At 35.9% G+C, this 13,487-nt stretch overlaps 1 protein-coding gene across 1 annotated transcript in view; it reads left to right on the forward strand.

The window, feature by feature from the left end:
• LOC109063204 (sucrase-isomaltase, intestinal-like) overlaps nt 1-13,487 on the forward strand; it is a 64,320-nt gene that overhangs the window by 5,696 nt on the left and 45,137 nt on the right. Inside the window, exons 3-15 of the mRNA XM_042743639.1 lie at nt 1,618-1,703; nt 1,783-1,903; nt 2,515-2,624; nt 2,708-2,862; nt 5,719-5,890; nt 6,775-6,874; nt 7,132-7,244; nt 8,640-8,765; nt 9,568-9,699; nt 9,834-9,950; nt 10,971-11,084; nt 11,736-11,820; nt 12,547-12,664. Of these exons, the coding sequence (XP_042599573.1) occupies nt 1,618-1,703; nt 1,783-1,903; nt 2,515-2,624; nt 2,708-2,862; nt 5,719-5,890; nt 6,775-6,874; nt 7,132-7,244; nt 8,640-8,765; nt 9,568-9,699; nt 9,834-9,950; nt 10,971-11,084; nt 11,736-11,820; nt 12,547-12,664 (1,549 nt within the window). The remainder of the gene's footprint in view (nt 1-1,617; nt 1,704-1,782; nt 1,904-2,514; nt 2,625-2,707; nt 2,863-5,718; nt 5,891-6,774; nt 6,875-7,131; nt 7,245-8,639; nt 8,766-9,567; nt 9,700-9,833; nt 9,951-10,970; nt 11,085-11,735; nt 11,821-12,546; nt 12,665-13,487) is intronic.

Below are 13,487 nucleotides of genomic sequence, written 5' to 3' on the forward strand. Positions count from 1 at the left end.
AAAGTGTTGTCCACTGAGCAACAGCGCATGTAGATGAGGTCCAGTTGGTTGCCCGATTTGTGAGTGGCTGTAGTAGAGACTCGCTTGAGATCAAATGAGGCGAGCAGAGTGTTGAAGTCAGCAGCCTGGGGTTTATCTAGGTGGATGTTGAAGTCACCAAGCAGTACCAGAGGAGTACCATCTTCAGGATAATTTGATAGCAGCACGTCCAACTCCTCCAAGAAGTTTCCCAATTGACCTGGGGGACGATAAATGACCACAAAGTGGATTTGAACAGGGTGGGTTACAGTAACAGCATGTGATTCAAATGAACCGTGACCTGTAGGTGGTGGTTGAAGATCAGATTTCCAATCTTTCGATATAAGGAGACCAGTACCTCCACCCCTCCCAGTCGTACGAGGGGTGTGGGAACAAGTGAAATGAGTGGAGAGGGCTGCGGGAGTGGCAGTGTCCTCGGGTTTGATCCAGGTCTCAGTCAGTGCCATGAGGCTTAGACCAGAATGAGTAGCAATAGAAGAAATGAAGTCTGCTTTGTTAACAGCGGACTGGCAGTTCCAGAGACCAAGTGGAATAGAGAGCGTCGGAGTAGAGGTCAAGGGACAGGCCTTAGATTTTGTCAGGCAGGCCTTCCTTCGACGTACATAGCGGGCTCTCCGAGTGTTAGTAGTGATAGTAGAGATCTGAAAGCACATAGTGACTACAAGTGACCAAAATAAGTATTTGCGGAAGAGCTGTACAAAAATTGAAGGGGAGAAAAGCAATACTCAAGTGCCCTGTCGGTGTCCTTGCTCGGTGGAGTCGCGCAGGTAGAGTCGATGGTCTTTACACTCGTTGGTCTTCACACGAGGAGGCTTCACACGAGGGCTGCCGCGACCGCTGCTGCGGTGACACCTACCACTTATATATTTGCCTGATTACCTGTGATTGAAGTCAGCTTGTCACGCCTCTCTATTTAACAGACCGAAACTGTCCAGTCCCGCGATAGGCAAACGCAAAACCAAACGCCACAATTCACACGTAACACACACAGTGATTAAAGCAAAGTTTCCCTAGCAACGATAATCACGCAGTACTCTAATGAGAAAACGAGGTAAAAACACTTACAAACTGCTGTCCTTCTCTGTCGCTCGACTGTTTCTTCCAGTGTTTGATTACTAGTGATTGTACAACAATTAAGGGTTACGATTAAGTTAAGTAATGTGTTAAAAGTCTGGTCACAATTGCATTATAGTTTTTGATATATATATTAAGAAATTAATTATTTAATTTAGCAAGGGTGCATTAACTTGATCAAAAGTGAGACTAAAGATTTACTTTGTTCCAAAAAAATTATATTGTCAAGTAAATTCTGTTTTTTTTTTACCTATCTATTCATAGAGTAATCCAGAAAAAAATAAATGCATAAAATATGAAGCAGCACAACTGTTTTCATCATTGATAATAAAAAGAAATGTTTATTGAGCAGCAAATCAGTATTGGAATGTTTCTGAATGATCATGTGACACTGAAGAATGGAATAATGGCCGGTTAATATTAAGCTTTGCAAAAAAAAAAAAAAAAGTATATCAAAATAGTAATTTGCTATATTTGTCAATTTGTCCCCAACTTTTGCTTCAGGATCAGATCCAGACATCGTCCCAGAATGTCCCAACATTCCAGAGGGAGAGAGAGTGGACTGTTTCCCAGATGGCAGCGCTTCTCAGGTAAACTGCAGTGGATATGGCCCACATTCCATACAAATTCCCAGCATGCTTTGCTAAATCTTCTTATGTGTCCTTACAGCAAAAATGTTTGGAAAGGGGTTGCTGTTGGAGCCCCTTGAGTGAGACTAACGTCCCCTGGTGCTTCTTCTCCAAAAACCACGGATACAGCGTGGTCAGTGAAAGCAAGCCAGACAGCACACGTGAGTTCAGCCTGTACCGAGATGATTCCGTAATAAAACATTATGATACGTATCATTGGCTTGTAGATAAGTCTTTGTATTAGCTCTTTTGTCATGAGCAAGTTATTCAGAGATTATTTTAAAGTTGGGAGTGATGTATCGCCACAAGATATCACCATTGTACCCTTGAGCAAGGTTATATCAGGAGAATAGTCTCTTTTCATGATGCTATTATATGGTGAAATTGTGTGAAACAAACTCTACTGACCTTGGTTTTGTAGTGACGAAAAAAATGATAAACTGTTTTCAAAGAAATATTTCAAGGCTTTTTGTAAGCTGCTTTTAATAAGGGTTGAGGATTGCAATAAACTCTTTATACAACTAGTACACATTTGTGCGATGAACATAAATGATATAACCATTTGGATTGTCAAGGAGAAGTTTGCTTTTACTTTTCTAAGCAATCAGACTTACTAAATCCCATGGGCATTAAATGAGGGACTCGAGCCATTTCCTTCAGAAAATGTTCAAATCTGCTTTCCATTGTACTTTGAAAAGTTTGCAATTGACCATGTAGCAAGTAGAGCAAACATTTCACAAAGACCTCATGGAAAATGTTTGCTTTGCTGCAGATATTGAGGCCAAGCTGACAAGAATGGATGCCCCATCTCTATTTGGAGCCGATATTAAAGAGTTGACCTTCTCCGCTGAAATGCAGACAGAAAACCGTCTTCGATTTAAGGTCTGTTTACGAACTGTCACAAATAGCCGAAGCAATGTGTAAACACATCTATAATGCTGTGCAATGTTCTCTTTGTCTACCAGATCACTGATGCAAATCAAGCCAGGTTCGAGGTTCCTCATGAGCATGTGCAGTCCCTTTCCGACACTCCCAGAGGACCCCTAAAATATAGATTGGAGCTGATCCAGAAACCCTTTGGGCTGAAAGTTTGGAGAACAACATCTCCTGAAAAACTCTTGTGAGTGGGGAGCTTCTCGTCTTTTGTCTTCCTTTTCACGCACAGATCATATGTTGACTCTTTGTTGTGAGCTTGGTGCATTGCTAACAATGCAGCACGAGTGTTTCTTTGCCTAAATGAATAGCAATCACAACACCAAAAACACAGAAATTAGAGGCATGAATAGAATGAGGGAATCCGGCGAGGTCTGAAAGAAGCCTGAAGCAATGCAAACAAGCTTTTTGGAAAGCAGCTGGTCTTCGTCTTGCTGTCTATGCGCCGTTGATGGAAATTGCTTTGTTTCCTTTTGTTATTGTCTGCCGTCATCTGTGTGTTTTTGTGTACTGTTGAAAAATGGCAGGAAGGTTATGAGTAAATCCTGATTCTGAATTTGAGTTTAATTTGATCATTTAGGAGTCATTGGATGCTACATGCACTTTTACAAGTTGTTTGAACTGAAATGTGTGTTGGCAGTGTGTGTACACAACCACCGTATAATGATAAATATAAACGCAGTGTTTTTTTTTTTTTAATCTAATTAAATCTTTTGTTTTTTTTTTTTTAATCTACTAAAATCTTTACCGTCTTTGTGACATCACACAGACAGGCTCCTCCCATGATAGTTTGATTGACAGTAGCGTTTCAGCACAGACTGGACTGGTGTCTTACCTTAGACCCGCCCTGAGTGACTGTCATCATCAGTCCTCCATTGTTTCACCACCGGAGCAGATGCAGACAAGAATGTCTCCTAAGCGATTGATGTGTTCTGTTGTTGGATGTAATAATGAACATAGCAATCATCATTTACTCCCAACATCTGAGCCGCTCAAGACGCAGTGGATTACGTTTCTTTCTGAAGGGAATGCGCCCCCGATCTACCTAAATGCATCTATCTTCACGCGAATCATTCGTGATCCAGCTTCACCTACAGAAGAAGTGCGTATAGGTTTTTTAATGAATCTTTGCAATTCGCCTTTCCTAATAATGTGCCAATTAGCAAGTTTCACGATGAATGGGGCTAAAGTAAACAGTCTCAGTGGTTCGGAAGAGAGGGCGGGTTCAGCAGAGCTCATTAACATTTAAAGGAAAATGCTACAAAACGACTTGTTCTGAAAAGGGCTGTTTTTGAAAGGGGGAAAAAAGGTGTTTTTTTACACTACCATTGAGAACTTTTCACCAAACTCTTTTCATTAAGAGCCTAATGAATCATATCAACTTGGGGAAAATGGGCATCAAAAGACCCCTTTAAGTGACTATCAGGCCTGCTTTATGAATGTTGCATCTGTCACCAAAGCAATTTATTTCAGTTATTTTCAGTCAATATACACTCTAAAAAATAAACGTTTGTCTGAGTTGAATTTGCATCTTTTTAATAATAAAATTCTTTTTAACCAACAATCTACATGCAGTTAGAGGAACTTAATTTGTAACACATTTTTAAGTGAATTGCTACAAAAATAATGATTTGTTCCAAGTAATTGGAAATAACTAGTCTTACCTGTTTAATATCAATAGCTAGCCTAGCACATCCTAAATGTAACTTATTTAGCATGTAAATCAAAAGAACAAAAAAGATATTACTTGTCATTGGCATTAGTGCAGTCATCGCTAATAGAGTCAGTGTAGTGTTTAGCTTACTATTCAGCACAATAGTACCCTTCAACAACAGACTCATAACAGACAATTTCATAGTTACTATAACTTAATTTAAAAAGTTAATGTAATGATCAACAATATTATGTCAACAGAACTCAACAAAATAATGTTTGCAACTTGAAAGTTTAAATTTTAACATTTAAAATGTAACTTCAGCATTTAAAATTCAACTTTAAAGCATTCAACAGGTCCTTCGATTTACTTTTTAGAGTATTTACTACTACTACTTAACCATTGTTTTAACAAAGACATATGTAAATGTTTACCATTTAATGGTAATATACAAAAAAAGTTTAAAAGTAATCAACAAACTGGTAACCTCTGTCCTTATGGCCATTATCAAAGGAAATGCCCAATGTAGTAACACCTGATTTTCATTATGAAGCAGTTCTGTTTTACATTGAAGCACTTACTGTATGACGGCTGTTGCAATGCTCAAACACTGCAGATGCAAGATGTGTGAAACAGAGCTTATACGTACATGAAAGAAGAAAATAATGATCTGAATTAGACGCTGATTCCACATGAAATATTGTCCTTATTAAAACAGCTATCAACAGCAGGATTGCCCAAAGAGAAGTAGATCTTATTTACAAAGAATACAGTGATTTGCCACATAAAGTACAGAAATGGAGCATTTTTATGTTTTTGCTTCTGTTTTTTTAAAGTCATTTCCTTTTACGTGACCATAGTCACATCTGTATGGGTGTTGCGAAACAATCAATGATTGGTAATCTTTTGTCTGATAAAAAGCCTGACTTAAAAGCCTAATAATGATGTTTTTATTCATGTTTGTATTCTGCTTGGACTGATATATCAGAAGGAGTGGATGTGTGTAATAAGCTCATTAATCTTATCTGTAGTGATGTTATTTTTAAAATTCCTAGTAGAGTTTTAGATAAGAAGATGCACATGTAACAGAATGATTCACAGCTATAAGTTTAGGTTTCGAGAATAGGAAGTTGTTTTCGTGGTTACAGCAGAAGATGATCTTTAGATGACCCATCTATCAGTGTTTGACATTTACTCTGATGTACATGTGGTTTAGTTATGCATTTTCAATGATTTTGGACCCCTCTGTATTTGAAGACATTGTTGAAGGCTATGACCAATCTATTGGTCAGCGAACATGTTCTTGACAGGTTTCTTGATATTCACCCACAAACTCAACTGTGCGAAAACTTGTTCTTCACACCATCTCTTCCTCTCTTGCTCTGTCAGGTTTGACACAACCGTTGGGCCGCTGGTTTTTGCTGATCAGTATCTTCAGCTCTCAGCTAAACTCTCCTCTCACAATATTTATGGCCTTGGAGAGCATGTCCATCAGACCTTCCGTCATGACACCAACTGGAGGACCTGGCCTATCTTCACAAGAGCTGCTTTTCCCAATGGAGTGAGTCATAACATTTAGATTTTCACTATTCCAAACCAGTATGACTCTTCAGTAAAAATACATGTTTTTAGGTAAGTTTTTTTGAAGAATATTCTGGCCACTCTGAGGAACTGAGGATGTCAAGCTTCAAAAGGATGCAAAAGCATCATAAATATAGTTCATAAAACTCATGCACCAAATTATATATCTTTAAAAGACATTTGACTGACATTAAAATCATTATTCTCTGAAAACTAATGCTAAAGGTTCATTGAGTCAGTGACTGGATCAGGTCTGATTCACGAAAAAATAATTTAGAACAACATTACTACTTTTCTGAGGAGGTCTAGGGTCGATATCAAGATTTACAGTGAATAACTACTTATAATTTTTGAATTATTTTAGATGACTTAAAATAGTGCATGAGTCATATAGTATGGACATTTTTATAATACTTTTTTTTGGCAATTTTTTTATGTATTTAATCTATTTTTTTTAGAGCTCAACTGCCCTAATTATAGATTTTATTTTATTTTATTTTATTTTATTTTATTTTATTTATTTTTTTTTTTTTTTTTTTTTTTTTTTTTTTTTTTTTTTTGTGAGAGAATATTTTTTGGTTTTTGGTGATTTTTTTTTTTTATCTATTTCTAACTGATCTGACTTGTATACATTACTTAAATTTTTTATAACCCAATGTAATCAGGTTGACTTTGCCATATTAACTATTATAAACATATCACGTGTAGCACTTTTTTTATACAGTGTAACATCTGTGAGATCAATTTCTGTGTAGTATTATGTTGACATTTGTATATCAAGATCATGAAACATAAATGTCCAGATTAACTGATTAAAAGATTGAAATTTGCCATCACAAATCCTAATGTCTTTTCTTACCGCAGGGCACACACAACCTATATGGCCATTACCCCTATTTCACATGTCTGGAAGATGCGAGCGGCCAATCCTTTGGTGTTTTCCTCATGAACAGCAATGCTATGGGTAAACAGACCCTCTCTTGGGTAGTTTTATTGTGATAGCTTTTTTTTTTTTTTTTTTTGCATTGCTGGTCACAATCATGATCTTTGCCGTGGGCTGAAGTCATAATAATCTTTAATAAAATGATTTGTGATGTCTGTGCACAGAGTGTATAGTATGTTTTTATGTGTTTGTGGGTTTTGAATGGCTGCTTTTGTTAAAGGTTAGCAAATTAAAGCAATTTAAGTTGTTTATGTCTGTCTGTTCATGGCTGTGTGCAGAAGTGACAGTCCAGCCTGCTCCAGCCGTAACCTTCCGGACTATCGGTGGGGTTTTGGATTTCTACATCCTGGTTGGAGAAACACCGGAAACAGTGGTGGACGAGTTCACGAAAGTGAGTATTGCAGGCGGATATATAGAAACACCAGCAACACTTGTAGGCGAAGTTGTTAACACTTTGGAAATGCTTTTTTTTCATGATAGAGATCCAGCATGATGGACACTACTCATGCTAAGACACAGTGAAACTTGTATGTACTGTAGCAAATAGGGTAATTTCCATTTCGTTCTTGTCATTTCTCCACTTTCCAAACAGATTTAAAGCAAAAATCTCATAAAGTAAAAAAAAAAAAAAAAAAAAAACATATATCACATTGATAGCTTGTATAGGAATTTGTCAGATGTTTATTCTCTCACAAATGTTACGTATATACAATATTCTTATTGGTCAATCATAGTATTCTGCAGTCAAATATTTTAGTATATTGACCAAAAAAATAAATAAATACAAAATCTGAAAAAAAAAAAGGTCTGAAATGCTTTATTGTGATTCTGGTCATTTGCGGCACTCTGCATTCAAATGTTTTAGTAAAATAACCACTACATCTTTTAATTACAAATTAATTTATTAATTACAAATATTTTGAATTATAAGTTGCAACTATTATAAATTCTATTCACATGACAAAATATTATATGATAATTTATTACACAACTCTCACCAAACTGCATAAGTGACTATTGTCCTATTCAAAATCTTATTTAATTTAAAAGAAAATGTTCAAATCACATCAATTTCAGGTTATTATTGTTAACAAAAACTAAAACCATAAAAAAAGTATTTAAATGTGAACCGAAATACAAGAAAAAAAAGTTTTATTTATTTATTTTCAGCTAGTTCCCAAGACACAATTTTTTTTTTTTCTAGAAGTGAAATAACTAAAACTAAAATTTTAATTAAAATTAATAACAAATATATAGACCCAACTATATATATATATATATATATATATATTTTTTTTTTATTGAATATATATATATATATATATATATATATATATATATATATATATATATATATATATATATATAAACTTTACAATTTTTAACAAATATAAATGAGAAAAAACCCATCAAAATAACAAAATAACTTTTATTTAAATTAAAATAAAAACAGAAAAAATAATAATAAAAACTTATTCAAAATAATAATAAAAACAGAAATAATGCATCAATGATAGTAAAATAACACATTTCCATGTATTTATTTATTTATTAATTAGTAAGTAGCCATAATACACAGTTAGCCAGTCATTATTGTAAAGTTAGCCCTGACAGCGTGATGAGGATCACACCATGACCTTCTTACCAAAACTTCATCAATGCTAATTGGCATTAGCTCTTGTCGAAGGTTGAAGTAAAATCATATAGGCCCAGATGAGGTTTTTGGATTAGCCTGAGGGAGTCCTGTGATGTTCAGCATGTTTAACACTGCTTTATGTGTCTCCAGCTGATTGGCAGGCCTTTCATCCCTCCGTACTGGTCTCTGGGCTTCCAGCTCTCTCGCTGGGACTATGGCAGCCTGGAGGAGGTGAAGAAAGTCGTGGAGAGAAATCGACAGGCCGGCCTTCCGTATGTAAGTGCCAGGAACAGAAGGAGGGTCCTCGCTTTGTTCTACAAAACTTGATTCCACCCAGTACTTCAAAGCCACAATCGAGAGCATGGAACCAAGCCTACTGATTCATGAATAATGACTCCACATATGTGCATTTCACCTATACACACAGTTAGGAGCGTTTAGCACCTTATGGTGAGGCTCTAATTGCCAAAAGATGGACTGAAGCTCAATGTTTGATGTAATTCGAACAAAGAGGGCATTAGCATGTCAGGATATTGCATCTCCGCCTGATTAGCATTAGAAAATTACTGGCAGGAGAATCTCACCATCTGCTGATGGTTGATGGAAGTCAAGCCTTCCAGAAAAATCAAAACAGACAAGAGTGAATCTACAATGTCAGCATGGAAAAGAGGCATTTGCCATTGTGAAGGCTGAAGTTGCTGACTCTAAAAGACGAGACTGCAGTGAAACATGAATGTTAACAACCTGTTTACGCTCTTAAAAATAAAGATTCCAAAAGTTGGTTTTCATAGCAGTGCCATAGAAGAGCCATATTTATTTCCCCAAAGACCTTTCAAGAACTAAGTAGTTCTTAAAATAATCACTATTTTCTTAGCCTAAAGAACATTTAAAGAAACTTGTAAACTTTTGTGCAATTGAATGTTAAACGTTCTTTATGGAACCATCAATGGCAATAAAGATTTTTTAAGAGTGTAACTTTGACTTTAAAGTGAGGCAGGATATTCAATGAGAGGAAACTTTAATTTCATGTTGATTTTACCAGGACTGAAAGCTGAATCAGCATTATTTTGTGTTCCAGGATGTCCAGTACACTGATATTGACTACATGGAGAACAAAAAGATCTTCACCTATGATATGGAGAAATTTGCAGAGCTCCCTCAGTTTGCTGACTACATGCATGATAAAGGGCAGAAATACATCGTCATACTGGTGAGCCATTGATATTGCAGTTTCATTCATGCAAGTTCTATAGGTTGCCAAGTTAGTTCTGGGTTTTGGATGAGTTTTGAGTCATACTTTTCCACCCCTTGCTGAAACACCTCAAAACTTTTTCTTCTTGGTAGGATCCTGCTGTATCCACAGGTCAAAGGATAAACGGACCCTATGAAGCACTTGAGAGGGGACATGCAGCTAAGGCTTGGGTCACTGAACCAGATGGGGTAACGTCTTTACTGGGAGAGGTAAACGCCTTTACTGGGATCTTGGCATTACATTGGTTAACTGTTACTAGGGTTTAGGATTGAGAACTGATTATTTTTCTTTAAAAAAACAAAATGTGTTTGGTTTTAGTAATTTTTGTTGGACATCTGAATTTTCACACTGATGTAGACACTGCATACTGTATTGCATTGCATGGTCCTTGCTGGTTGAAATACACAGCGTGAAGAGGTTTTACTGTATTTTTGATCAAATAAATGGAGCCTTTGTGACCAGAAGAGACATAAGTATAAATAGTTATTTTGAAATAGAGAATTGGTGCTACTTACTCAAAACAACTGAAAGAGCCAGAATCATTACATTTCTTACAATTCCCATCCACTTTTTTTAACAATTAAACATTATTTATTGGCCAGTGCTGTTTTGGGAGACAGTTACAGTATATTGTACTGACTTAGTGTAGGAATTAGCATTGTACCATATAAAAACTAGAATGAAACAGAATAAGAGACATAAGTGAATGATTGAATGAAGAACATCTGGAGTTGCCATGTGATTTGCCATGAGAGAGACCATTAATTTACCATCTGTAACCTTGAGTTAGATCATATGTCAGTCACCCCTCAGGGCAAAAAGGCACATATCACATGGCGATAATATCACTTATGATTATTTAGCCGATTAGGCACAGGCAGATGTTAATTGCTTTTTTATGGTTTTATTTCAGGTCAGTGTTTGCATTGATTTTGCATTAGAGTTTAATATCACGCTTTCATGCAGCTCAGAGCCACGTGAGATCAGAAACAGAAAAGAACTCAGGAGGGAATAGAAATGCCAGTGGCTTAAAAACTTAAAGCCATAAATAAAAGGAAACATGTAGACAGGCTGGGTTTTTTGCAGCTCTAAATGTCATCCATGACCAGTTGTGATGTCAGTGAGTGAATCTCTTGTATATTTGTTTGATTTTGTGTTCGTGTGTTTTTTTTTTTTTTTTACATTATTTTAATGACAATTAAGCGTCGTTCTCCCGTCTCATGTTCCAGGTCTGGCCAGGGGAAACCGTGTTTCCTGACTACACTAACCAGGCTTGCATTGATTGGTGGGTTGATGAAATTTCCCGGTTCCACAAGGAAGTCAAGCATGATGCTCTCTGGATTGTAAGTAACCCACAGAGATCATTACCCATGAGCAAATATTGAACTAAACATTTTACCTCTTGGTGGAAAGGTCATGAAAGGTTGTGATCATGAAAATCTTCTGATTCCAATCTCTAACTTCTTAGTCTCCAAAATCAATACTATTTATGTCACTGCATCAATATGTATTTATCATGATATTCGAACACAGCAAAGCTCTATAAACATCTGATCTAGAATACAATATAAACTGCAAAAGCTTTTAAGTCAACCTGAAATCAAAATCGACCTTGCTTATAGCAGTAATTCATCAATCTCCTATTCGATTTGATTATATTCAAGTTCATTTGTATAGCGCTTTCACAGTACATATTGTTTCAAAGCAGCTTTACAGAATATGTATGTTTCAAATATTACAATCAAGCACTACCCTCAAAGAAGAAACTCATTTTACACCACCAATCAATTCCTGACTGATAAAATCAAGTCCAGCCCTACGATTTCTCTCGCAGAATATTCTGATTCAGAAGTGCATCATTTTATGAAAGTAAAATGGTTGTGAATGCCATTTCATGTTGACTTTAAAGCCTCCCTAAAGGGTTTTGCTTTAATCTCGAGACAATTAGCCGCCTGAATTAGGGAGCGCTGAACTAATTGCTGTTTTATTTCTAAGACATGAATGAGGTGGCCAATTTTGTGAAGGGAGGCATCAACGGCTGCACTGATAACAAACTCAACTATCCTCCATTCACCCCAAGTGAGTTTAAAATGCATCTACGGCTAGATTTATTCTTTGCTCTTTGGCGGTCTGGGTTAAAATGCACCCCAGAAAAAGCAGAGGACGATTACGCCCTTTTTTATTTTTTTAAGTATTAGTTATGTCGCGATGACACAATTCACGCAATCAAATTTCCATGTTTTGATTGAACCTACTGTAACGCCGCATCTTACGTTACACTGGATCCGAGCGATGCAATCAGGCGACGCAACAAAAGACAATAGAACCCATTAAGAACCTCATCACGTAGCGTCGCTTTTGTCACGTCGTGCTGCTTGCATCCTGAGTCGAATTTTCCTTTCCCAAGTCCAACTGTTATTGCAAGTGAAATATTGTCCATAAAATATCTTTATTTCATAAAAATTATATTTTATTTCACCAGAAAATATAGATGCCCACAGTGGTCTCAAAGTCCCAAGTCCTGAAGCAGTTTTTCAAATTTGAGTATGATATCATAAAATAGGTTCCTGTAAGCTATCATGGCATGTTCCCAAAATTGCAACTAGGGTGCTCTAAAACGTAAACTGATATTCTATTTAGAATTTATTATATGAACCGAAATGTACTTACTTTGTACATTATGTACATAATTTCTTTGCCTTTGAGGGTCACATCACCTGACACCCCACTTTAAAAATGGCTGTTACGCCCCTGTCTTCAGCATCTGTAGACATCCATCCTCATAATTTCTATTCAACTCTACAGGTATCCTCGATGACCTGATGTACAGTAAGACCTTATGCATGGATGCTAAACACAAATGGGGGAACCACTATGATGTCCACAGTCTGTATGGGTACTCTATGGTCCTGGCCACTGACAAGTAAGTGTTGGTTTTTCCACATTTTGTATGCAAATGATCTTTGTTTTGATTGACTGATGCTGCTTTCAAGTCTTGTCAGAATGATTACTGCAGATGGATGGTCAAATGTTAATGTGCTCATGGCTGTTTCAACAACCATGATGATTTTGGAATTATGTTTTTGAATCATTTCAATAGTGGTCTGGTTGGTTGTAGAATGTTGTGAATGTTAGTGTATCTCTACATATATTAAAGTACTTTTTATTAAATTCTCTTTAACCCTCTGTTGCACCATGTTGCCTGTGGATAACAAACTAATTTTCTTCATTTTGCAAGCACCTGATTTATTTAAGTTGAAAAGAACATGGTTAATAATGCATGGATTGTTTTTAATAAACCAATAAAAGGATCTAGGTCAGACTATATCCTTGAGGTCATTTTTCTTTTTTTTCTTTTTTTTTTTTACTCCAGGATGCATATTTTTACTTTGAAGCACTGTGATATGAAATATGATTCACATTTCTTTATGAGTAAGCTTAATTTTTAAACAGCTGGAGTCAAATAAATTATCTGTGCATTATAAGGAATTGCTTAAATGTGTTTGTTTTCAAGCAACATTGTGTGACAGTGGTATAGATATGAACAATATTGATATGAATGTATTGAATGCAGATGCACTAGAGAATATCAGAGTTATGTAATGTTTTTTTTTTTTTTTGTATTATTCATTCTTAAACACCTAAACCTTTCTTTTTAGTATTTACTTCACATTTAAGTCAGAGTTAAATATTGTTGTTGATATATGTATATAAATGATCATTTATAATTTTATAATCATAATTTT

This window comes from Cyprinus carpio, chromosome B18 (assembly GCF_018340385.1).
Source record: "Cyprinus carpio isolate SPL01 chromosome B18, ASM1834038v1, whole genome shotgun sequence".
In the NCBI taxonomy this organism is placed as follows: Eukaryota; Metazoa; Chordata; class Actinopteri; order Cypriniformes; family Cyprinidae; genus Cyprinus; species Cyprinus carpio.